The sequence below is a fragment of the Parasteatoda tepidariorum genome, chromosome 2, assembly GCF_043381705.1.
Source record: "Parasteatoda tepidariorum isolate YZ-2023 chromosome 2, CAS_Ptep_4.0, whole genome shotgun sequence".
Taxonomy (NCBI): Eukaryota; Metazoa; Arthropoda; class Arachnida; order Araneae; family Theridiidae; genus Parasteatoda; species Parasteatoda tepidariorum.
Window position 1 is genome coordinate 60,825,781 of NC_092205.1, and position 27,494 is coordinate 60,853,274.

Consider the following 27,494-nt stretch of genomic DNA (forward strand, 5'->3'; position numbering starts at 1 on the left):
CTAACTTAAAATAAAGTAGTTTAACATAAATAATTTGTGATATCAACATTACAGGAGACAAAAGTTTCCAATTATTAGTTAAAAATTTTTCATAATTTCAAAAATGTTATAATTTTGTTTTAAATTCTTTAGTTGATGAGTTTTACAACACAGACCATCACACAATTTGGTGCATGTGATTTTTATTGTGCCTTTGATTACCTCATTGATTTACAATTGTTTTCTAATGTTTAAATAATTTTCCATATAAGTTATATTTTTAGAGATCCAGATGCATTATAGGCAAATAGCAAAATATGTTATTTTCACAGATTATCACAATAAAGTTTTATTAATGGTCTGCAACTTATAAACTGATTTCAAATGTATTTAAGTGCGATGACTTCAGATAAGTTTCCGACTTGAATTAAATTAAATAATACTTTTCAATATACATTGTAGTTCTTAAAAATGCAGTAACTTTTTGAATATATTCTGCATAGATATGTTATTATCAAAGGTGGTTAAAATAAGTTTAAAGTATCAAAATCGGGCAATTTTTTTTCTTTTTTTAGAACTGTCAGTTTTGTAATTGAGATATGCTGAACGTCTGTAAGCATACTTAATTGATAAAACTATACTTTTTGTGTATATGAAATTGGTGAAATACGTTTAGTCTAATCTAGTTTTAAAATTTTTGTCACCAAGCAGATATGAAATACAGTAGAACAACAATCATCCAAAGCTCAATTAAATGAAACTTCAGTTGTTCACACTCCTTTACTACATTGGTTGAAGTTTGATAAGAACAATAGATGTCATCTTAGTGATGAACATAGCCACGTTAAAAATTTTCAGGACGTATTGAATAAAAAACCAGACTTTGATAATTTTGACAACAATGAAATAGAATCATATAATGGTAGAACTATAAATCACAATGAAGTACAAGACATGTTAATTAAATGTGTAGAATGGTTTCTGAAAAATCAAAATGAAGCCGATATTACCAGTTTATTGTTGCTATGACAAACCAAAATTTATTTTATAAAATACAGTTTAACAGAAAACAAAAATGCAACACTTTTTTTCCCCACAATACACAATACTATTGTATAATTAATTATAATAAAAACATAAAATTCAAGTAAGTATTTTTTAAGCTTTACTGCAGTCACTATATTTTTAATAACTATACTCATAGTTTGATGATTATACATTAAAAAAAAATCTTTAAAAAAAACCTTGTTATTTGACGATTTTGAGTCTCAGATAATTGAGGTTCTACAGTACCTGTAGACTTGTGTCTTTTTCAAATAATTGCTGCTATACTCCTCTACCCTATGTATCAAGTATCTAAAAATAAGATTCATTGAAAAAAAAGGTCTAAAAAAATATGTTTGTAAGTCCAATATTATCATTAATTATATACCTAAGAGAGGTTGCATGACCTTTATGGCAGTTTGAAATTCCAATAACTACAAAATTATAAACAAACTAACTATCAAGAATTAAACACATAAGAACACACAAATACTTTTATTCAACCTTTAAAATCTGCAATTCACACTATTTCACAAATTAATATTTTGAAAAACTCACACAATCCCTCAGATATCTCTGTACAGTCCTTTCTAAGTCACATATTAAAAAAATATACATTTTTGTCCAATCTTGACATTCCAAAGCACACTAAAATAATAAACTATTCACACCATTATATACATAAACATGAAAATAAGTGCTTTCAGAAAAATTCTTGCTGGAAAGCTTTGCATATAATCACATTATATGCAAATTTCTTTGCATAAAAATTTTACACAACATTTTGGAGTCTATTACGTTATTAGAGACAAAATCGTTTCGGTTCTGGTGATTCAGTGATGTCTAATGTATGTTTCTTTGAACTAGAAGCTCCATTCAAGCTTTTGACATTATCTGTACTAGATTTCTATAAAAGCAAATAAAATTAATATTCATGATTTTAAAATAAAAGTACTCATTAAAATGAAAGTAAATGAAGTACACAATACGAAACTATCATTAGTCAAAAAACAAATATAGTTCAATATACAAAACTCTGCCGCTCACTTCATTTAAGTCAAACTTACTCATACAGAGCAATATTTGCTCATTATAACCGAGTGTTCATAAAAAACAGGTTCATGAAAATTATAAATGTTCCTATATACTACATTTAAAATATAATTTTTGATTTATTAATTTTTATTTTAACACAGTATGAAAGAAGTTAATTAATCTGCATCGAGCTTTCAAATTTTCTTTTCATGTCATTGTTCTTTAGATCAGACTAATAAACTAAAAATCGTTGTCATTTGCACCCCTGTTTTCGAAAAAAGTTCACGTTTGGAATTGACTCATCACTAATTTTCAGTTTTATTTGGAATGCTAAACAAATTTTTCCAAGACAGAAGTAGCTGCAGGGGTCTGTCCAGACATTTTGTGAAAGGTCTGTTTTTGTAAAATTGTGAAAAAATTACTCGAAATTTGAGAATATAAAATAAACGTTAAGTCACATTCTTTAAACCAGGGTCCACTTTTGTGAATTTGTGCAAATGGGGTCCATTATTGCAGAAAAAAAAATTTTTTTTTTCAAGGGTTCTTAAATTGTAAAGATATACAAGATTTTGCTCAACACTGTAAAATTATATTTAAAAAAATTAAATTTTAAAAATTAAATTTTAAAAAATAAATAGCAAATGCAGCCACTAAATTAGCGATGCAACATAAAAATATTTGGCATTTAGCAGATACTGCTGAACGCAGAATATTTCGAACAAATAAAGAAAGAAGCGTCTGACGAAGGCAAAATTTAGTTCGTTTACATATGTCTTTCTCCCCCCCCCCTCCTGGGAAGGGTTCATTCGATTAACAAAACAATAATGAAGATAAACAAATTTGTGAAGGGTCCGATTAAAAGATAAATTATTTTCTGAAGGGTCTGTTTTTAAGTTAAAATATTTTGTGAAGGGTCCGTTAATGCAGTGTTCCCCAACCCCTGGTCCAGTACCGGATCAAATAGTATTGGGCCGCCCATTTCATTGAAACTAAATTTAAATTTCTAGGTTTATACCCCAAATTAAAAATATCTGTGTTACATTAAAATTTTATTTATTTTAAAAAAAGGGCCCCCCGAAGGTAGGGACATAAATTTTTTAATGTATCATTGTCTCCGACTACCCCAAGATGGAACCATCTCATTGCAAAGAAATAAGCACAGGATTCTCATTGATTTAACGTTCTAGTAAGTTAAAATGTTGAATCACTTTATATTTATTTTTTGGTGTAACTGTATTTAATTTTGAAGGCATGTTTAAAGACAATTAAATTAAAATTAATAAATCAAAATAAAGTAAAATATAAAGAATCAACGCCCCTCCAGCGGGCCACGGTAAAATTATCAAACGTTGACAGGTCCGTGGTGATAAAAAGGTTGGGGTACACTGCATTAATGGACCCAAATTTCTTCTAAACATACCCCTGAGCTGGATTAGAGAGGTGGAAGTATGAAGGAATTTTATGAATTAAAAAAATCTTGCTCTAGGAAACCATGCTTTGCTCTATAAAAGTGATGCTGCAACTTAACATTTTACCAACTAAGTATTTTCCGATTTTTTTATTCTGAATCTATGCTTTCCTTAAATCAAAGCTCATTATAAGCAATCTTGACTGAACTTTACACTTCATGACAACAATATAAGATAGTTTAATGAAATGTTACGAGGAAGTTTGATGAAAAATATTAGTACAGAATTTTATACTTTCTCTTTAATATAATTTAAGATATATTTGTTTTAAATCATAGAAAGCAAAAAAAAAAAAAAAAAATTTATAGTTACTGTATTAAAAATTTGAAAAAATATCAAAATTAAATTACTAAAACAACAATAGGGATGTTAAAAAAGTGGTGTGAGTCAAACGTGGCAGCTTGAATGTTAGAATGATGAGCTGCAGTTCCATGTGAAGCTAATGCTCTTTTTAAGTTTCTATAAGCTTTATTTTGCTTCTTTAAAACAATTGCATAGCAAAAACAAGTGAGTCAAAAGTGGCACATTATAAAAAAAAAGATGTGCTACAGTGCTGATTACCTGGTTACAGTTATAATGCCCCCCCTCTTTTTTTTTGAAAATCATGAATAATATAGATATAATCATGAATAATATATATGAGACAAGACAAGGAAGAATATTTTTATTTTTAATTCTGCTTTACAATAAAATTTGCATTCCTATTATCTTAATGTATAAAAAAGTATCCACATTTTAATTATACTACAGATAGCAGCTGGAAAACTTAATGTTATAAGAACCTTCATATTACAGGTTATAATTAATACTTATTTTTCACATTACTAGCATACTAATTTTTATTAAATTTTTAATAAATATTTTTATAAAACTGTGAAAAAATTTATTCAATAAACTTTGCTCACTTACTAATCAAAATATAACTACACGTTTTTTAATCTCTAATTTTGAGGAAAAGCAAAACATGATTAAGAAATGAAACTCAAAATCAGGTAAACTTTTTTGAGTTCAAAAGTTTATTTCATCTCTGTACCTCTAGATTGTTTCACATGTTATTTGGTTTAAGTTAAACTAAGGCTGCTTCTATTTCATTAAAAATTAAGACTATGGATATTTTGTGGAGAATCTGTTTCTGCAATAATTTATTTTCAAACAATAATTAACATGTTTTTATAATACTGCATGCAAAAAATGTAACATACAAAGTTGTCTGAAACATTAAGCTTTCATAATTTTGATGTCTATATTAAACAATTTGGGAGAGTAGCACAAATTATTATATCATCTTTAAATTTTTTGCAAGCTGCAGAAAGCTAACCCCAAAACAACTTGAAATCTTTGTTTTTAAATTAATAGAGAATAAAAATATATACACAAACACTTTCCTCACATAAATATTCAAAATTGTAAGGATAACAACTATGAACAACATAAGAACATGAGAAATAACAATTTCAGATTGGTCATAGAAATGGGGAATTATTTGCTAGAATAAAAAAAGAACAGTGCCATCATAATATATTACTTACCTCTGCACTTTGTTTTTTGGCAAATTTATCAGTCCATTCTTTAGCATGCTTTAAAAAACTTTCTCGATTTGACTGGTATTCTTGAGCCTAAAAAAGTTTGATTTTAAAAAAATTAGTTTCCTCTTTAAGAAAACATGTAATTTACAAGGCTGGTTTAACTAATGTAAAATGAACATTTCAAAGCAAAGATAAAAAAAAAATCATGTACTGCTTTGTTCAAAATCTTCATATTTTCATCAAGCATAATAAAACTCAGGAAAGTTCTAAGAGCTGTCTTACTTACAAAGTACATTTTACTAGTTAGCTTCAGAAACATAATTTTGAATTATATTATATATATATACATNTATATATATATATATTAGTATTTAAAGCATAAATCAGAAAGGTACAGAAATAGTGGGAAATATCAATTCCTAGTATTTCTTTTCAATTTAAGATAATTTTTTCAGTACATTTAACTATACACTGTTTTACTAAACAATATTATTATAACTTTAAATACAGTAGAATTTTAATTGATAATTTCTCCTAAGGTAATGCCTTGTGAATAATAAATACAAAAGAAGACAACAGTAGGTTAATATAAAACACCAAATAATAATTTAATAAAGTAATAAATTTATAATGCAGAAAATTTCAGTTGAAAATATAATGTACTTCTCTATAAATTAGTGTCTCTTGTTGTTTTGAAGGTTTAAGGTACATCAACAAAACTCAGCACAGGTGGTGATTCTGTTTCCCTGACTTCATCAGTGTGATTCGTAAAACTTTGATTTCTATACTGTACATTAAACTACAAGTTAGATTAACTTGCACATAAAGATCAAGCATAGTGAGTGGTCTTTTACTCCAACTGTAACAAATCCTTATCTTCGTTTTCATCATTAGCATTAGAGAGCTATTGCTTTTCTTCATAAAATAACCTCAATATTTTCTTTCAAATGTTGGTAATATTTTTGAATGTTTGATTGTACGTTTGAAAAACGAAACAATTTAAAGGAGAATAACTTTATATAAATTAATATCGCAGTAAAAAATTTCTGGACCATCCTTGTAATTCATTTAACAGACAATATATTTCAGTAAGATATTATTTACAGTAGATATTATAAAGGGCACATTATTTTTTTTTAATTAACATTAATTAAAAACACTCAATTTTAAAAGATAACTACTTAGTACAATGTAAAACAAACTTAATAAAAATAACCACAGAATGTTTTATAACACAGTTTAGAAAAAAAGATAAAACTTATTCTGCGGAAAAGAAGTGACATACTTATGACCCCAAGAAAAAAAAAAAAAAAACTCATAGAAAACATATAGATACCAGTAATGGCTCTGATAATTTAAAAACAAAATGCTTACTTTATTTCCAGCTGCCAAACAAAAAAAAAACTATTTAAAAAAATGAAAAAGCAGAAACTCTTTTTCTTTTAATATAGAATCTTTAATGTTTTTTTTTCCTTTCCAATATAAAACTGGAAAAAGCAGATTCAGTAAAAACTGTAGTGAAAAATGTTAAGCTTTTTCAGAAACATACATAGTATATCCAGCAATCAAAAGAGTACGCTTGAGGTAAACTACAATAATGGATACAAGAGCTAACTCAATTCTAACGAAGGAATGATTCAGGAAAAAAAACACAGCATATGAAATATGTTGATCAGGGGTCTGTCTAGATCTTTCAGAGAGGTACCTATTTTGTGAAAATTTAGACATAATTTGTGAAAAATTAAAAATTATATTTAAAAATTAACACAAAAATATGGATTTATTGCTTCTTACGGGATACAAAAATAAAATTTTAAGAAAAAGTATTTTGTGAAACTACCGTTTTTCCTAAAGTTGAATTTGTGAAGGTACCGCTAAACGGTAGTAAATGCGGTCTGGACAGACCCCTGTAAATGCTATTATTTTGCTCCTTCCTACCACCTCAATTAGAAAACAAATAACCCTACACTCCTACTTGTTATTTATCATTAGAATCACAAGCACATAAGTCGGATGACTGGCGAAATTACTTCGGTCACTGAAAACAATATATTTCATAGGATAATAAAAATATTTTAAAAGCATATTTAACATTTAAAATGTCTTAATTACATATGCCTTGAAAATCTGACAAGAAAAATATGAAATCCATTTTCATAATATGAAAAAGATAATCATTAAAATAAGTATTAAACAGAAAACATTATGTCTATTGAAAATAGAACTAAAAGTTTATGGATTTAATTTTAATACAGAACATTACATTACTATTTCATTAAACAAACAGTCAGTTAATTTATTTCAACTCCAATACAGTAAAAAGAACCAAAATTTTAAATTAAAAAAAATTACTAGAAACTCACTATTTCACTCATGAGAGGATCATCGAAATTTGGTTCTGACATAAGCAATTGTATTCCAATCAACACACTGGACAAATTTAAGCATGGTTTCCAAGAGCCCTGAAATAAACATAATACACACTAAAGAGGATGCTACCATGGAAAAAAAAACTTCATTGCAAGTTCTTCTCAACCTACAAGAGCAATTGATAATTTAAAGTAAAGAATAAGTGAGAAGTAACCCTAAAATAATCTATAAAGCTTTAAAAGCTGAAACTTTTTTTAAAAAAATTCAAAATAGATTAAGGCAAAATTACTCAGTGGGCAAGTAATCTTGCAATAATTTGTTTGCATTGTGACATTTTAAAAATATTATTTCAGCATTTAAAGCTTCATAATTTATTTTAGGTTAACCTGAATTCCCTTTCTCTACACTTAAAATTTTAAAACACCCATGTGTGAAACAAAATTTGCCATAAAATTTTTTTTTCGTAGTATGGCATCCTCTTAAGATTTAGATTATGAGAAGATTAAAAACTTGTCTCACTATACATAAAAATCTAATGATGGTGTCGCAGTTTTTCATTTTTATTGGCTGGAAAATCACATGGTAGGATCTAGTTTTCCCACATTAATTTTCATATTGGTTTGGTTGTCATCAGCATAAAATTGATATAAGTCATAAGGGAGCTGCTTTCTTATACATATTTTTGCATCCCTAGTTTAATGGTATTTACCTGTACTGTTATTGCGTTTTTCATTTTGCTTGTTTTCTAAATTAAGAGCTCCAAAAAGATTGAATTTATTATTATTGTTGTTAAAATAATGTAATTCTACATTACATTTTAGGATGAAGTTATTTAAATTAAATGTCTGATCCTATTAATCGTTTCACAATTATTAAGTCTTTGGTGCAAATTAAATTAATATACCATTATTAATTACAGTTAAAGAGATTCGTTAAATGATTTAAAGCTTAACTTTCAGCTTCATGCACAAAGTGATGAATGTAAGAATTGTATTTAAAATACACCTACTTTTGTTTGTTAAGCAAAAATATTAAATTATAGTAGTGAACTCACCAAATTTGTTATAACAATATACTTTTAATTTTAAATGTTATTTCAAAAAATGATTACTTAGAAAAATTATTCATGCTCACTAATATATCATAAGGGAAGGAAATAGTTGGACACAGGAAGTGGCAGGACAAGTGTTCTTTTTAGTACATATATTTTTAGTTGAATAATTTCAACTGCTTCATGCCAAGTAACAGCAATTATTGTGAAGCAATCATCGAGGTGGATGACCGTCAGTGAACAGGGGCCTTAGCCTCAGTAAATAATAAAATATTAGAAAAATATCACATTAACAGCATCAAAATATATTTTACATAAAAAATTGAAATACAGTAAATTCTAAATTATACTCAAGCAAGTTTTTTTCTTCTCCAGATTAATAATGTATATCTATTTGAGTAACGTAACAATCATTATGATAATGAAGGAAAATATAGAGGGAAGTTTCCGTCAATACATTAAGTTTTATCTATTAAATCTATACACTTAAATGTTTCACCTAAATGCAAAATACTTAGGCAGAGATATGGAATGCACAGAATAAGAATTATTTATTATTAAAAAAACATATTGAATGGAAACTGATTATCCAGGTTTTTGAATATCTTACTGATGAGCAAAACTTAAAAGGATAATTGGTTTCAAAGAAAAGAGAAGTGTTTACTTGAGGTGGTAGCTTTAAGGTGTCCAAACAAATTCTACCAGAATCATCAATATTTGGGTGATATACAGGAGTGGCAAATCTAACATTAGGCGGTACAAATGGATATCTAAAATATAAAAAAGATAGAAACAAGAATCAATGTACTGATATAATAGTCTGAATAACATAATAAGTATCTTAAAAAACCTTTTAAAAGTTATTTGTACAATATGCCCTAGGAATTAGTTAATTTTTAAGTGATTTTGATAAAATAATTTATTAGACTATGTAAAAGTAATTATTTAAAATTTTTATAATTCAATTAATCAAACATCAAAAAACTTAACTAATTTAATTCAAGCCAAATCCTTTTAATCCGATGACATTAGTTCACATGACTGTGTTATACTTATGAATGATAATATGAAGAAAAATCTACTATAATTATTTTTAGACAATGAGGAAACCACAGAATGAAAATTTTTATACTAGTTTTTTTATAACACAAAATCTAAAAAACTGAAATCAATCTTATTATAACTTTTGAACACCATGATTCTCAGCGTATTATCAAAGTTTTATTTGAAATATTTCGGAATAAGAATTTATTTCATGCATCAGTAAGAAATACTATAATAATAATAACAGATGAGCAATAAATAACAAATAACAAGCTGCACCATTTAAAACAAAAGTAATAGACATGATGATCTAGTGATATCAAAGAATCAGGAACTGATTTTCCACACACACAAAAAAAATAATAATAAAGAAATAAATGTTATGAAATATGTTGTACTATGTTGACTATTCTAAATTTAATTATTTAATTAAATCACCTTAATTAAAAGATCACATAATTTGTTTTACACCTTTAAATTTAAGCTTAAGATACATTAAGAATTATAAATTTGTTGTCTGAAAAAAAGAAAAGGAAAAAAGGTCAATTTAAGATTTACTGATAGGAAAATTTACTTCATTGAAATTTGTTAGAAAATCAGTGTTGGCAAGATTTTTGACAATTGACCATCTTATCCGGTTTTAACAGTTATTTCAAAAATCTCTTTCAACAACTATCAAAAATTTAAAATTTTCATGTCAGGTTATTAGTTATCATAAATATGAAGTATTTATAAACAAAGATACAGATTAAATTACAAGTGATCAATCAATTATGTTCTTGAATTATTTTGACATAGAACTTTTTTCCATTTGACAATTGCTGTCAAAAACCCAAATTTTGGCTTAGAAAATATTAAATATAAATAAAAATATATAAAATTGCAATTTATCTGTTATTTTAATTATTAAAAATAAAAATATAAAAACAAAAATCCTATAAAAAAATTATCTTATTCATTATAGATAAAATCAATTTCCATTTACTTTCATTTTAAATTCTCCTTCCGAAGTAAGCAATTACAAAGAAATAGTTTTCAAGCTTTCTGTACTCCAAGTTCACTTTTCAGTTTTGCATGAATAAGACTGAAATTCGAAATTATTCTTTAGATTTATGCCGAGCCTTATGCATATACTAAACCTACCTAGACCTACTAAAACTATTAGAAGATAATAAAAGAATATGTAAATAGAAATTTTTTTAAATAACTAGACCTGAAAATTTAAATTTTTAGTTAACGGTCAGTGGCCGGAAGACTAATAACTTAGCAGTCACTTTTTACCAACAGTAACAAATATTGACAGGTCTTTTCATTTAACAGCCACTTTTTCAAACTTTTCTGTTGGTATTAAATGATTATTTTATTTGAAAAAATTCAATTTAGAAAAATTCTGTGACTTATAAAAAGTTCTTTCAACAATAAAGTATTAGAAATAAGTGAAAAATGTAGTTAAAAATACTGATTTTAAACAAGTTTTTTCAAAAAAAATATTTGGGGATACAAAATGCATTTAAATAAAATATGTGAATTATTAAGGAACTGCTCTTCCACGTGAATCTTTCCACCAGATTCTGAAGGAAGAAAATTTTGACGGGAGAATTTGAAAATTTTGTTTTCCAGAGTTTTTTCTTGCTTTGATGTACTTTCACCATTAATTTTTTTTTTAAAAAAAAGAAAAAAAGACAGACTGTTCATTTAATTTAAACCATTTTTTTTGTAATAATATTTATTCAACTAATAACTGAACTAAATATTGAAAGCAACTTAATTAAATCCGTCAAATGATTGAGTGAAAAAACTATTAACTCATTTAAACAAACATTTGTATTTTTTGTAAATTAGAATAGTTTACTGACCAGGTTTAGATTATAGTTATGATTTTTTTTTTGGTCAAATAGTTCCTGAGAAATCAAATTTTAAGTATCTGACCTTTTTGAAATTCAATTTCACAGGTACTATTTGACCAATTTTGCAAAAAATTTTATATTTTGCCATAAATTACATTCTTTAAAATAAACCCAAAAATTGTAAGCCTTACAATTCAAAATTTTTTTGACCAACATTTCTGTCTCTGATTTCGTAACTCAAAATATTATCCGCACATATTAATCAGCATATTTGAGGTCACCCTCTCAAAGTATTAATACTGAGTCCCAGAACATGAAGGATTCGATCATTAGATCAAAATTTACTCAGGGTGGTCCGTTTTTTATTTTGCGCACTGTCCATATAAGCTGGGTTTTGGAAAATTCTCAGGGTCTAATATTTCCTCAGAACAAATTTTCTTTTTGGTTTAGTACAATAACTTTTCATAGTATTTTTGGGAAGAAGAGTTTATATATTGTTAAAATCTTTGATAATAAAAATAAAGAAAAAAATTCATAATTTAATTTGGCACGAAATTTGAATTAACAAGCCTGTGTTTAAAATAATAGAGATTAAAATGTATTGAAATAATAATAATTTATTAAATTAAATGTCCCACTAAAAAATTTAAGAAATTATAAACTAATACACAAATTGACACAGGTTTTTCAATTAGGAAACATTTCGCAAAGCAGCACATTTAACAATAAAAATTTCATAGGGAATTCTTTTAGACCAAAAAGTTAGTCCTGGACTATTTGAATTTCTTCCAAAACCTTGTTCTTGCATTAAGAGATATTCTGCTCCCCTGCATATAATTTTTTATAGGAGATCAGACAATTATTGGCGACCACTTTAATTTTACTTAATCTAAAAACTCTGCCTAATTGTTGTATGGAAGAACTAAAATAAATATTTATATTGATAATAATTAACAACAAATATAATATAGACTGAATTGTTATAATATAATTAAATAATATTGATCTAAAATATTAAGATTGCCATGCTTAAAAAAAAAAAAAAAAAAANAAAAAAAAAAAAAAAAAAAAAAAAAAAAAAAAAAAAAAAAAAAAAAAAAAAAAGTTTTAATAATTTTGGCTACCTTTTTAATACATTATATATAATATAAATAATAATTATAATATATAATGCAAGTATTGTGTCAATTTACTATCTAATAAAATGTCCACACTGACAAAAATTAAACTTTTCCTATGTGTTTGACAGATAATGACAGGTTTCTGATGTGATAAGTCAAAAACCAGTTTTTGACAAGAAAAACCCAACCCTGGTTGAAATACTTCTGTTTTTTTTATTATATATATAATGGAGGATTATTCTTTNATAATACATCAAAACTTTTCATAAACTAACACAGCATCTGTAACCAATATGATAAAAATTATCCATAAAATTACAGCCTTTATTGTAAATTGTATACATAGTGTTATGATTTATTCAATTAATATATAAATGTCAAAAGGTATTTAGACTCATTTAATACGACCAGAAGAGCAGTTTGAATATTTATACCAGACTTTCAAATTATTAAGTAATAAACTTTGCATTACAAACACTAACATTTCTTTATAATATTTCAGAGCACAATTAACTAAGGAAAAAATTTTGGTACTTTTCAGTTAGCATAGCCCAAAAAAAATTCAACAAATCAATTTTTAAAATTCTCTTTTATAAAAAAAAATTATATGTGTTTAAAAAATTAATAAAAAAAAAGCATTATTTAGAGACTTTTTGCAAACAAAAAAGTATAAAATTTTCATAACTTTGCTAAGAATAGAAATATCTGCTTTCAAACTCGAACTATAAAGGATTGTATACATAATCGATAACAGAGGCAAAATACAATTCTCAGCCTAAAACAAAAACTAACTAAACTTTTTCGATTGTTGCAGAAATAAAATTAAAATTTTAAATAGCTAAAGTTCACATCTATATCAAGGCAATCAATAAACCAATAAGCAATCATGTCAATTTATACTTTTCCCTTTCAGAATTTAAAACATGTTTATATGAATAACATCTCGTACTTCATTATTATAATTTTTCAATAATTACAGTTAAATATAATTTTCATCAATATTCGTTAAATCAATCAGATTGCCACATTAATTTTGTACATTCCACATCAATTTATAAAAAAAAAAAAGAAATTGTGGATTCAGTGTGTCATGCCTCCATGTTGTGATGGCGCTGTAATCAAGGTAGATGTTGTAAAAAGACAGAGGAGGGAACGCTCTGATGGAGAGCGGAAGCGAATTGTTTAGGTGGATTGGTTATATTAATTTTCTTCAAACTTCATTTTTTTTCTTTGTTAATAAATATTTGTGTTGTTAACTGGTTACCATTTATTTGGCCAATTGTGATTTTGGGAAGTATCTGAGTGAAGAAGGGAAAAGGAGGAAAGAATTATACATAATATCACACAGTGTATGAAAAATAAGTTGACGATAATTTATAAGATTGATTTTATTAAATAATTTAAACCCATATTACAATGAGCAGTTACTTATTTTTTAAGTTTTGTCAATGCTGGTCTTGCCATTTGAATTTACATCAGCTTTAAAAATAAGTATTTTTGTAAAAACAAAATTTTACACAAAGCATGTAAAAAAAAATATTTATGTTAAATTTAAAAACTGATTAATGTATTTTTATAAAAGTATACAAGACAAAGAGTTTGTGAAAAAAATAGTAACTGCTAACATTCTCAGAACAACTTGTTTTAGAATTAATTAAAAAAAAAAGACAACAAATGAAATAATATGCTATAAAATACCTATCAGGAATCTGAATATCGATTTGAAATACGCCGTCTTCATATGGAGTACCATCTGGTCCAACAATACCTATATAAAAAGAAAAAAATCATTAAAGTGAGGGAAAACATCCATAAAAAAGTTAGAAGAGTGAAATTAATTCATTAAAATGAATCAACATATTAAAAAAAAATCAAATGCAAATAAAATAAAGATCTTGATTCTAAAATTAAAACTACAAAAAAATTTAGTGCTTTTTGTTAACAACTTTTCCATGGCAAAACAATTTTCTATTTTTTATAAAGAAACAAATACTTATAGATAAACTTTGTTATTTATTTAAAAACCTTAGCAAAGAGTGCTGGTAGTCATACTTTTTTTTCCTTTCTGTTATAGTGATAATTCAAGAAAAATCTTCTTTAATAATATTGTTAATAATTTTATTGAAGTAGTTATAGAAAATGGTTGCAGATTTAGTTAGATAAGTATTAGACCCACACGTGATTGTTCTAAATTTTATAGGAATTTAATGAATTTTAGGACTGATAATTAAGTAAGGAAATTCAATATTGCTAATTTCAATTTTTAACCTTTTATACAAAGTTAAAAAAATTTTAATGACAATTTAAGTTTAAAATAGTTACTAAGTTTAAAATTTTTACTATTTCTTAATTCCTTGTTTAAAAGTTCAGCATAGAATTTTTTACAGAAGATTGCATAATTATTGATAGCTTTGTCTGTGGTTGCTCAATTGATTGAACAATTTTAGAAAAATTTATTTAATTGTTACTGTTATTTAAATTATCCTTATTATTGAAAACAAAGTTTTTAAAGTAATAATAGACACCCCATTTCCATTTTAATAGCATACCTTTAGGTAGGTATGCTAACAGAAATCTATTCTAGAAATCTAAATCTAGGTAAAGAGAATCTATTTGATTCTGCTAGATCTTTGAAAGCATGGGGCCCAGAACTTCCAAATTTTTGCATCCTTTCTTTTATACCAAAGGTGAAATCCTGATAAAAAGTAATATAACATATTTCAGAGATAGGCATGAAAAGTAAATCAGGAAATATAATCATGTTTATATCTTCTATGTATTCTATACTTTCAATACTTAATTGAATCAGTAACAACTTGAAAAAAAATTGAAACTATAATTTCAGAATGCTCATTATATCATTTGAAATAACAGTTCGCTAAAGATGGGATTAAACAAGCATCAATGAGAATGGAAAAGCATTCTTGCAGAATTATTTTCTCCCTCTGCAGATTAATAAATGCAGGAGGAATTTTTTTTTTTTTAGAGTTTGGTTTAATTTTATCATCAAAACCAAAATTAATCTGCAATGAAAGTTGCCTTAAGTCTACCATATCATTATTTTTTTTTTCCGATCGTGAATTATGCTTTGAGGCGAGCGTCATAACTATTTATTGGCATTCTGCCTGTAATTTTTGTTTTGACGCACTATAGTTTGTAAACGGAAATACTAGTACCAATAAGAGACATTCCATTAAATCATACACAAGATTTCCAACAATAGAAATTAAATATTATATACAGAAAAATACAATAATCTATTTTAAAAAAAAAGCACTTCAATAGTATTAAAATTTATGGATACACTTGTTAAGATTTAATGTACCTAAAGGTCTTCCAACCAGGGGTGGGCCTAAGGCAATAAAAGGTAAAATGGGACAATTGAATTAAAATCTGACTCAAAATGGCTTAAACATGATAAAGTTAACATGACAAGCAGAGTTTTATGTACAATTTAAAAAATATACATTTTTTAGAGTGATTAAAATAATTCTAAAAAATTTCTTTCGTATTAAAGAAAGCGAATTGTTCAGAAAAATTGAAGAAATCTTCCGGATCTTTTATTTTAGCAGAATGTGAACTTTCCATTTTCAACTCTTACTTTTTCAAAACTAGAAAACTTTTCATTCACTTTGATTACTAACTTAAGAAAAGAAAACTTGTTTGGAAACATTTAAAAATGATTTTCTGTCAATAATAGGTACAGGGTATCTGCTACATTTTAGAATTTTTGCTACATCAAGAATTTTTCATGACTTGACGAAGTTACTATTTTCTCTGACAAAAATGTAACAATACATTTAAAAAAGCAATATAATAACATTAATTGAAATGATAGGTACAACCAAAACTGTCATACTCTGCATCTTCATATTTATAAATTTTAAATTTAAAAAAAAAAGTAAAGAAAGAGTCGAAGCAATAAAATAGCTGAAAAAAATACATAAGCAAATATTTTGTTGTGCAGAATTATATTCTTTTACTTATTAAGATACTTTTCTTGTTCATCGAAAAGAAAAGAAACACTCCCAATTTTTCTGTTTTCATTTCGGAATAAAAAAAATTCTTCAATGACTGGCTTGCTTCAGCTAGAATTTTAAATTGATAAAATAAAAATAATAATAAAAATTCCGAAATCACAGGAAGTTTAAAAGATAATTCGCTCTAGAAATGAAGTTTTTTCTTTCATTTTTTTAAAGAACACCATATCTTTAGTGGAGATTTTGTTACAAATTCAGATATTCAGGACATCATGAAATGGGGGGTGGGTAAATTCCATTTTAAAAATTAGATTTTTCAGCGACCTAAATCCATGAATTTTCATGATTTTTTTTTAAAAAATAGTTAAAATAATGACAAATTTTATTCAAAACCAAAATTCATGACTTTCCAGGTGCGCGGATACTCTGTAGGTAAAAAAATTCTCTGAAGGAAATTTTGGTTGATGGTTATAAATTCATCCTATACATAAATTCATTATGCATCCATAATAACTTTTTAAAAAAAATGCTAAAATATCTTTCTCAATTTTTGCTCACTTGATTATCAAAAACGAATATTTTAGGAAAAATTTAAAAACAGGTGCTTAACATATAAAACAAAGAACAAGTCAAAAAAATTATATTAAACTTTTCTTTTCTTGAAAAAAAAATACACTTACATTAATAGAAATCTTGTTTATGCTTAGAGTACGATAAATTATTTTAGAAAGGCAATATGGAACAGGTGAAGATATATCATTTTAGGCCTTTTTCTAAAGTAACAAAAATTATCTTCTAGAAAACGAAACTTTTTAGTTTAAAGGCATCTTAATTAGAAATTACTTTTTTTCTACTTTAAAATTTTGCATGACTGAAAATAATTTTCATACTTGCTTGCAACTGCTGCACGTTTTCAGTTTGCCAGCATGAAATACCATGAAGTGAATGAGTATGAAATCTTTCCATTTCTTTCTTAAGTCTCATAAGAAACTGCATGATGGTTAAAGGATGAAATCTAGGAGGAGTAGAAGTGAGACATTTACATCATGAAAGATCCCGAAAGGCTTTTAATTACATATTATTTGCATATTTAAAATATCATTTAATAAATAACTAATTAGTATCTTAATAATTACAAGCAAAAGACAACAATTTCAGGTATACATAAAAACGAGATACAAATAGAAAAAAAGAGAGAGGGAACTGTTACAGTGTCTGTAACATTTCAACCAAAATATAGTTCATCACAAACTAGAGGCTAAGTTTTTTAACATTTTATTACAATCACTAGTGAAAAGAATTTATGCGTTTTTCAAACAATTTCACTTGAAATTATAAGTATTGCGCAGTAAATAACAATCGTTAGCAAGCAGCTACGATAAAACGTATACTTTAACAGTATAAGCAATTAACTATTCAGTTACCTAAACTTTATTCCGATTATATAAATTTTTTTTTAGTTAAATTTTCTCATCTGACAATCGTAGAACACTATCAATAACCAACCTCTATGCTCCCCAAAAACTAGACCAAAACAAAAATTTGAAAATAGAAAATTACTTCAAATGATGAAAGTTGCAGTGCCAGAACATTTATTCTGGAATTAAATATAATTTCTTTTGCTATCTTGTTAAAATCTTATAAATTATTTTTAATTAATTATAATTAGTTTTTAAGGAAGCATTTTACAACTGATATTAAAATTAAAGATATTTTGTAATTTTTTCATTTTTTTCAAAATGTTTCAAGATGGCAACACTTAAAATGAAAACTTTTTATGCCTGCTAACTGCAACGATAGCTGTGTCGTTGTGTTTTGAAATCTGCTCCGATAATTAAATTAGAATTAATTTTGACACAATTTATCTATATTAGCAATATTTTATTAATATTTTGGTGTAAAAATGTCCACAACACCTTCAAGCAATAATAGTAGTGACCCTCGAAGGCCTGATAAAATCCAAAGGTTTCTTTTTTATTATCTATCCCTAAGATATTTATGGTGGAATGTTCTTGAATCAAATTATATTTCATTGTAGATGTTTTGGGAAGATTTCCGTATCGTGATCTGTGGCAGAATTATCGCCAAGTCTTGGAATCTTCCGGGCAGTGGTTCGCGAGAAACTAAAATAAAACATCACAGAAAGGGACCAACTCGAAAGTTATAACTCGTAGCCACCCCGGGCAAACATCTACATGTTTTTTTTTTTTAATTTGCAAGTTTAAAATCTATTTGGCACCTTGGCGATTGTAGTTGGCGTGACAGATCACGATACGGAAATATCTCAGTAAAAAAAAAGTTAATGAAGTAGTAGTTTAGTCACGTATTAAAATTATTTTGTGATCTTTCAAAAGTTCATGATAAGTATGTAAATCTATTTCCTTGATTAAATCATTTGATTCTCTAGTTTTATTTTCTGTTAAAATGAAAAACGTTAAATATCATTACCTAAATGTCTTTTTTATTCGTTGCAATCTTAAATAAGGGTTTACATTGTAAAAAAAGAGGAATGATATATAATAGCCTTTTCAAATGGCCTAATTAGAAAGAAACTGTAAAAAAATTTATTTATTGCCTTATGATGAACATTTTAATATGATTCTAATTTATTGTTCAGCAACTCTTATTGTAAGATTAATGAAGAAATTATAATGTCTTTCCAATTAAGACAAAGGGTAAGATTTCCAGGTTGGTGACAAACAGGTACTGGCAAGAGAGGGAGATATTTCTGCCATGCAACTACAATCGCTAAGGCTGCAAATTGTTTTAAAATGGAGAAATCTTTACTAACAAAAAAAAATCATGTGGTTATCCCATGGGTGACTAATGAGTTACGCCCTTCGAAAAGGTCCTTTTCTGTGATGTTTTTTCTAGTTTCTCATGGGCTGTTGCCTGGAAGTTGCCAAGTTTTGGCGATTATTCTGACGCAGATCATGATACAAAAATCACCCCCGAAGAGAGTAGGGAGAAATTAAAAAATATACCATATATTTTTGTCTTTCCATTTTCTAAAATTTTTGCAATTTAAACTCTTTAACACCTTCATTGAGATAGTTAGCATGAACATGTACCAATATGAAAATATATCTCCAGTAATTTTATGTATGTCTGATAAATATAAATAATGACATTTTTCATTATAGATTAAAACAACCTGCGTCTTGTAGCGCTTCTGGACCTGGAGAGGATCCAATGCCAGATTATATGAACGTCCTCAGCATGTTTTGCAGTATGTTTGGGCTCATGATGAAAGTATGCATTTTTGAAATATTTAGTGACAAAAGAGCTTTAATAAGTGTTTTAAGTTTCAATATAAAATTTCTCTAGGTATATTTGCTAAAATATTGTAGTGTAATTTTAATGCTTGGTGCACATTTTTAAAATTTAGATACGAAAATAGTCCTTACCTTTTTTCGTGACAGAACTTGTCTTTAAAATATATTTGCTTGTTTTGAAAAGTTTCTAATATGCTTTTTTCTGTTCTCCTTCCAATTATATTTTAAAGGAGAACTGTATGTCGTGATTGGCTTCTCTAAAAATTTATTTATTTAAATCAACTTTTTTCATAATCAACTAAATTAAATGCTGACATTTTTTTTAAAGTTTTGTTTTTCTTTTAAAAACCACATACAATAGCATTAATAAAATTTTAAAAACTTTTCTTATGAAACATTTATGAAAAAAATTAATAAAATCTATTGTCTCACACTTATTTAATAAATCATACTAAAATATTTTAGTATGATTTATTAAATAAGTGTGAGACAATTTTAAATTGTGACAATATTTACTTAAAAACTAATCTTGCACCTTTTATAATTGTAATTTTCTGCTATATTAAAATATGACAGACATTTCTGATTACCACAAGTTCTTAATTCGACTCTATTCCTGTGATGAATCTGTAATTAGTATTGATAACCATCATTCTCTGCATAAAGCTTAATTGCAAATTGTTTATGTGTTTTTTTATTAAAAATAGAATTGTTCAGATTACACTAAGTTACATTATTTTGTAATAATTTTTGTTTAATTCCTTTATTTGGTTCATATCAAGAATGTCTCCCTAATAAATCCAATTATATTTTTCACTTAAAAAATATTAATTTATTGTTATAACTCAATGGAAGAAAAAAACAGTGAAGCCAATGCTATATTTTTTCACAAGGTAAAGTTAGCATGTTAAAGTTAATGTTTAACTTGTCACATGTTAAAGTTAATGTTTAACTTGTCACATGTTAAAGTTAATGTTTAACTTAATATTATTGTTGTTCAAGCTGTTTTCAAGGTTAAACTCACTAATCAGAAGAAATTTGATTCCATTGAACTTTAAAAATATGCATATGTGTGAAAATAGTTTTACTTAGACCAGGGGTGTCAAACTCAAAAGCTAACTTGGGCCAAATAAACAATACTTAACTTTAAGTGGGCCGCAAAAAAATCAATGTTCATAGAAACAAATATTTTTATTTTGAATTGTAATAAACATATATGAAGTTAAATTATTGTTTACGTCCTGATACTTGACATCTCTACTCTGCTACTATTTTTTCTATTTCAGGAGAAATTTTATTGGCCGAGACTACTTTCAAAATTGACCCAATGTGAGCGTAATTAATACGGTTTCGGACAGGAGATTTATTTCCATTCATAACAGAAAATAATTGCTCTCACTGATAAGTACTTCCTAACCTGGAAATAATTTCATACTCGAATTTTTCAGTATTTTTAAACCTTGTCATTAAATATTCATGAAATTCAGGCACACCCACTTCAATGAATTTTACCTTCAAATTTTAGTCGCACTGAATATCACTCACTTATATAACTGGGTACTGAGTCTATATTTATTGAGAAAATCGAAGAAAACATTCAAAATTTGTCTTCCAAAGAATTAAAATCTTTAAACCTTTTTTAAAAGAATTAAATCTTTTGACCTGGTTACTGATAAAAATTTAAGATTGCTTATGAGACTTGGTACAAAATTTAGACCAAGAAGAAATTATAATTTGCCTTTTATCATTTCCTCAATTAGTAAAGATTTAGACGGCTTCATTGCAAAGTGTTTTAGGAAATATAATTGGCCCATAGAAGGTTTTTTCGAATGGAAATATAAAATTTTATATAATTTTAAATTGAATTTTTTAAATAACAACACAAAATACCAGGGTTTTTATTTAAATTCTAATATTGTTAAATCTATAGAAGAATTGAAAGGGAGATTTATTATTTGTGTGGTTGATAAAGCTTCAAATAATTTTGGCTTTATGTGCAAAAAATTCTTTAGAAATATTATTGGTTTTGAATATGATAATAATGATACTTTCCTTAAGATTAACAGCTCTAAGAAAGAAATTGAAAATAGAATTTTGGCTTTTTATAAAAAAATTGGAACAAAACCAAATAGTTTTAATTTCCCATACTTATTTCCGACCATTAAATTTCATAAAACACCTGTTAAATTTAGATTTGTTACATGCTGCACAGGGTGTTATAATTCTGTTTTTGGTAAACGATTTTTTAAATACTTAAACATTATTTTAAACAAAATTATTTCTAATGATAAACATTTTATCATTAATAACAACCAAGAAGTTATTAAATATTTAAACAACACACGTGTTAATACAATTCTTACCTGTGATTTTGAAAATCTTTTTACCAGTATTCCTCACAATAATTTAAAAAATATTTGTATTGAAATTTTTGAACATTATTTGATTAATGAAGGTATTGACAGGGAAGACTGGATTAATTTATGCAATGTCAACATTTTTGAAAATTATCTTTTTAACGGTATTAGTTTTTACAGGCAAATTAAAGGTATTTCTATGGGTAATAGTTATTCAAGTGCATTCGCTAATATTTTCCTTCACTTTTATGAGAATAAATTTTTACAGAATAATTTTTTAAAAGGTTTTAGGTTTATTGATGATTTAATCATCTTCGATTGTTGTAATTTTGACTTGATTAATAATATTTATCCTGAAGAACTGAGTTTAATTAAAACTAATTCACAAGACTCTCGTGCTTTTTTTCTAGATCTTGATATAAATATTTCTAATAACAATAATCTCATTGGGGTTTATGATAAAAGGAAGGATTTCAATTTTAATGTTATTAACCTTACGCATTTTTATTCCAACCTTTACTATAAAATTTTCAAGAATATTGTATTTGGTCAAATAATGAGATTCAAATTCATTTGTAATAACCGTATAGATTTTTTGACGGCTATTGAGGTATTAAAGAAAAGTTTAAAGAAAAATAAATTTCCTTTCAACTTTAATAATTTTGATGTTTTGATTAAAGACATTTTAAACAAATTCTATTAACTTGGCCGATATTGAAGCCCGTCTAAGCAGGCCTAGACGGTGAACAATTTGATTTTCTTCTTGAAATTTTTGGAATTTGTTTTCATTTACAAAATTTATTGGGAATATGTTTTCTTTTTCAAAATTGTTGGGATTTTTTAGATAGATGGCGGCACTTGGATTCTATTGCTCTTTAATTTGTTTTTTTATTAATTTGTTTTTTTACCTAGGTGTCAGCACAATATAAATTTTGAGCTGATTTGGAATTTATAAGGAAATTCTTCTTCACTTTTACTAACTGTAACTGTTTTTATGTGCTTTGGGGGCGGTTTTTTTTTATGTCTTTTAAATGTTTTGTATATCTGTTTCAGTAAAGGTGATTTTATTACAAAGTTTTTCATGAATGTTATTATGGTAGATATTTAATGTGGTAATTATTATTATTATTTATGCTTGAATTTTCATTAGGGGCCTCGGGGCACTGTTAGTTTTGGCTTTGCCACTAACAACAGAAAGGCTCCTGTGTGTTTACAGACAGTGTGTCCCCTGATGAAGTGCTGCTCTGTAAACACACAACTTTATTTAATTTTCTTTGAATTATATTTATATATTTTTTTAAGTAAATTTATATTATTACTTGTTTTTAAGATTTGAATTTGGTTTTAGCTGCCTTGTGCACTGTTCCAATTTGAATTTGAATTAATGTAGTTATGTTTATTTTGGTTACGTCCTGTTTTATTTATTTCAATTAAGATTTGAATTTATGTTTGAATCTTTAAACCTTGTTTCAAATTCTGTTCTAAGATTTGAAATTTTTTTCTGCGTATTTTTGATATGATGCAGTATCATCTAAACTAGATTTGTTCTTGTTGCACGTTGGGGAAAACGTTAAATCTTCATTTTTCAGTTGCCTTTCCCAAAGAAATAGTTTACATTTGAATGCTTTAATTATGTCAAACATGTTCGTAATGATCTGATCCTCTCCTCGTAACAATAAATTTAAATCGGAGAAGTGTTTGGTTGTATCAACCATAAAAGATAAATCTTGCAATCATATTTGATCGGAGAACAAGCTTGTATCTTGATTTATAGTTTGTAAAAACTTACATATTTTTTCTTTCAAATCCCAGAATTGTTTGAGAACCTTAGAGCAAGATAACCAACTTACCTCGCTGTAGTAGGATAAAATTGATTATGTAGGTACTATCTAATTGATAGCATAGTGTGAAACGGACTCCATTTCAGCCAATTAAAATTATCCATATAGTTCATAAGTAAAGTATATTATAATTTTATATGCTGGTTTCGTTTCTAATTCCCATTTCTATTTTATTTTTACTTTGCTTCTGATATATTGAGTGGGCCACAAAAATGCTCATCTTGAGCCGCATGCGGCCCACGGACTGCGAGTTTGACACCCCTGACTTAGACCATTGGTTAATAAAAATAAATATACAAGTAATAATTTAAACATTGTATGGGGATTAGCGAAAAATACTAATTATTTCCCTCTATAATGAATGTTATATATCAGAAAATTTATTTATGATAGAAAAAAAGTGTTTTAATTTTAATATTTTTCCTGTGTACATTTCTTTCAGTTTTCACTAAACATTGTAATTTTATAAAAACTTCATTTAAGTTTTATGTTTATTTATTTATTAATTTTTTTGAAAGTTTTATATAATTTCTTTCTTAAACTTTTCATTGTGTAAATTATATGTTCTGTTATTCCGTTATTTTATTGTGATATACTTCTTCTCGTTTAAATTTTTGTACAGGGTGAAGTCATGAAGAAAAATGATAACTATAAAATTTTCTCTGCAATGTGTAAACATGTAAATTTACAAATTTACGGAATACGTTTTTATCTGTATTGTTCAAACCTTACATGGTGTGAGCAATTAATGTATTGTAGTTAATTATTGATTGAAGAAATCTGCAAAAATAGTTGAATTTTGAGATATTTGGAAGATAAATAATATTTATTTTAAAAATTACAGTGCCATCCCTTCTATCTAAACAACTTTTCTGCATTATGGTGATTAGGTGAAAATTAACATGTTTTTATGTGTACCCTAATAATGATAATTTGAAAGAAGAAAAAAAAATTCCATTCATAGCATAAATTATTTTTATATATAAAAAGTTTGATTTTATGTATATTTTTTTTAACAGCTAAAGTGGTGTGCTTGGATAGCACTTTATTGTTCTAGTATCAGCTTTGCAAATTCTAGAGTAAATGATGATACCAAACAAATCTTAAGCAGTTTTATGTAAGTAGAATTTACAGTTATTTATTGTAGGTAAAATCAAATAACAAATATAGTAGGATAACAATTTTTATTTTATGATCTATATTTCACAGTTAAATATTAAGTTATGGATGATATGATAACACTTCAATATGATTAAATAGGATAATACTTCAAAATATAGGTTAATATGGTTGGTAAAATTGTATTAAAAAATAACTGATATTACCCAGTGACGAAATAGGTCTCAGTTTGGATTTGAAGGCGTGCACAATTATTTGGACGTCATCACTTGTTTCAACTGTGTTCAAGAGTAATAGTAAACAGTGTGCGTGTGTCGTCATTGCATGCGTTGCTATGGCAACCGCTGCTGTTTTTATTTTCACTAGCATGCATTTTTAATGTATTTACATAATAATAATTTAACATATTTTTATATTAATTTTTTATTAACTTATAATTACTGACTTGATGTTGATTTCAATATAAATATGAGTGCTGCAGAAAGAAAAGTATTTTGTGGCTTCTTGAAACCTGTGCAGGATTTGAAAACGAATCTGACGACAAACATCAATTGAGACAGTTTTTGCTACCCGTAATTTGTTCGGCCTGTATAGGGCCTATATTTGCTGAATAATGAATATAAAATATTGGGTTAAATCTATATAGAGCCAATATCAAAAAAAAAAAAAAAATAACAGCCCTTTGAATCCTTATTGAGCCAAGATTCATGAATATTGGTCCAATGAGGGACCAAGTTATTTTGCTGCTAAGTATCTTTGAATCTCTATTTTTAACTTTTTTGGTTTTTTACCAAACTCATCCCGGTGGTATAAATCAATAGATAGAGTTCTATAAAAATTAAATATTTTATAAAAAGACCATGATTTTCAAACAAATGTCACGCAAATGAGGTGGTATCGACGAAAGAGTTGAAACTGGTTACAAGAGTTAATTATGTGTGTTAAGAGATTTTTAATTGAAATTTTGTGTTCACAAAAAGTTTTTCCTTTAATATAAGTCTGCATATAAGTTTTGCTTTTCACAAAATATCTAGTATATACTGAAACTTATTAATTCATTTAATAAGTTCCACATTGAAAATATTTCATCCTAAGGTAGGGCTTATCCCTCAAGATTTATTTGCTTTCTTCCATTGAAACAGTGTCTATATAACAATATTTTTACATGAACTAAGGATTTCTTGCATATTAACTAAAAATTGTGCTTATCATCTGAAATCTTGTGTCATCTAGTAGCAAATTTTCAATAAATCTCTTGATTATATTTCATTAAAATCAAAGAGTGATTTTTTAAAAGTGGCTGATCTGATGTTTAATGACTCATAAGTTTTGCCAATTAAACTAAGGCTTCTATTGTTAGTTTTGATTCTTAAATCTTTCGAGTTTACATTGATAGTTTTATTTTATTTTTGTAATTTAGTCTTGTCTAATTAAAACTTTAAGTTTCTTCCATTTCATTATCTCAGAATAATTTTTATGTCTTTTAAATGTTCTTTTCTCTCAATATATTTTTTTTTCTGGCCTGTTGATATGTTGCTGATATGATCTGTCAGTTCTCTTGTTAAAGATTATTAAATAATTTACTTGAGTCAATACTTAAACAAAACTGTTATTATTTTATAAATTGGTATCACAAATTTGCTGCTTTATTTTTTCTCCTTTTTTTTCAATCTCATTTCTGCAAGTCATAAATATTTTTTTAAAGAGAAAGATTTTTAACATTCAAATAAATGGTTACTGTTATGCTGTTTTATGTTGTCTTACCTACTGAGAAACAAAACCAGTTTTTCCATATAATTAGGTAGGAAAATAGTTTATTGAGAATAAACATTTTCCCAATTTTGCATTTGCTGAAAAAGTGTGACTAAACTTAAAATTATATAATGATGTTACATCTTTTTATTATGTATTTATGTACTTATTAGTTTCTTTACTTTAATAGGTTGTCAATCTCTGCTGTGGTAATGTCTTACTTGCAAAATCCTACTCCTATGAATATACCTGGACTTTCTTGACCTAAGTAACCTATAAAATTTCAACTCAGTTTTCAGAAAGAAAAAAAATTGTAAACATTCTGAATTGTTCAAAATAAGCAATCAGTTTGGAAACAAATATATATAATAAAATTCTTATTTATTGCACATCATTGGATTTTGTTGAATTACTATTGTAAATATTTAATTTTTTAATGTTTATTTAATTGTGTAAGTGGCTTATTTTTCAATTTATTGCATTTTGTTAAAATTTATAAATTAACCTCTAAAGCAGCATTATAAGTCTTTCAAATTGTGGAAGGAGTAAAGAGTTATAAAATAACCACTTATTTATTAGTTTAGCATTAATTTCTTGCTTCCCGATAAAAACATAAAGAGTTAAGACAAATTATGTATTTTTTAAAAAATTTATTTATTATTTTTTTTAATGTTGTATAACACT

The 27,494-nt window shown here is 26.3% G+C and overlaps 2 protein-coding genes across 4 annotated transcripts; one reads left to right on the plus strand and one right to left on the minus strand.

Moving 5' to 3' along the window:
* Positions 1 to 1,503: 1,503 nt before the first annotated feature.
* On the minus strand, positions 1,504 to 18,043 carry LOC107436080 (ubiquitin-conjugating enzyme E2 T). Of its 3 annotated transcripts, none has more exons than XM_016047643.3 (7): positions 17,891 to 18,043; positions 17,357 to 17,481; positions 14,185 to 14,254; positions 9,139 to 9,244; positions 7,417 to 7,515; positions 5,057 to 5,143; positions 1,504 to 1,930 (listed from the first exon to the last, which is right to left on the minus strand). In XM_016047643.3, the coding sequence occupies exons 2-7, from the start codon at positions 17,460 to 17,462 to the stop codon at positions 1,826 to 1,828; spliced, it is 573 nt and encodes a 190-aa protein (XP_015903129.1). In that variant the 5' UTR covers positions 17,463 to 17,481; positions 17,891 to 18,043; the 3' UTR covers positions 1,504 to 1,825. The 3 variants fall into 3 exon arrangements, with proteins under 3 accessions (XP_015903129.1, XP_015903130.1, XP_042895735.1); XM_016047644.3 differs by having other exon boundaries at positions 17,973 to 18,033; XM_043039801.2 differs by lacking the exon at positions 17,891 to 18,043 and adding an exon at positions 17,603 to 17,709.
* A 196-nt stretch (positions 18,044 to 18,239) lies between these two features.
* On the plus strand, positions 18,240 to 27,199 carry LOC107436081 (PAT complex subunit Asterix). The gene is made up of 4 exons (XM_016047645.3): positions 18,240 to 18,431; positions 19,610 to 19,718; positions 24,959 to 25,056; positions 27,001 to 27,199. The coding sequence occupies exons 1-4, from the start codon at positions 18,370 to 18,372 to the stop codon at positions 27,071 to 27,073; spliced, it is 342 nt and encodes a 113-aa protein (XP_015903131.1). The 5' UTR covers positions 18,240 to 18,369; the 3' UTR covers positions 27,074 to 27,199.
* The last annotated feature ends 295 nt before the right edge of the window (positions 27,200 to 27,494 follow it).

Coding starts and splice junctions, on each gene's coding strand:
- LOC107436081 (XM_016047645.3), top strand. CDS start 18,370: ATGTCCACAACACCTTCAAGCAATAATAGTAGTGACCCTCGAAGGCCT. Junction 19,719..24,958: donor TGTTTGGGCTCATGATGAAA/GTATGCATTTTT, acceptor TTTTTTTAACAG/CTAAAGTGGTGTGCTTGGAT. Junction 25,057..27,000: donor CAAATCTTAAGCAGTTTTAT/GTAAGTAGAATT, acceptor TTACTTTAATAG/GTTGTCAATCTCTGCTGTGG.
- LOC107436080 (XM_016047643.3), bottom strand. CDS start 17,462: ATGCAGTTTCTTATGAGACTTAAGAAAGAAATGGAAAGATTTCATACT. Junction 14,255..17,356: donor CGTGCAGCAGTTGCAAGCAA/GTATGAAAATTA, acceptor CTTTTTATATAG/GTATTGTTGGACCAGATGGT. Junction 9,245..14,184: donor GATATTCAGATTCCTGATAG/GTATTTTATAGC, acceptor TTTATATTTTAG/ATATCCATTTGTACCGCCTA.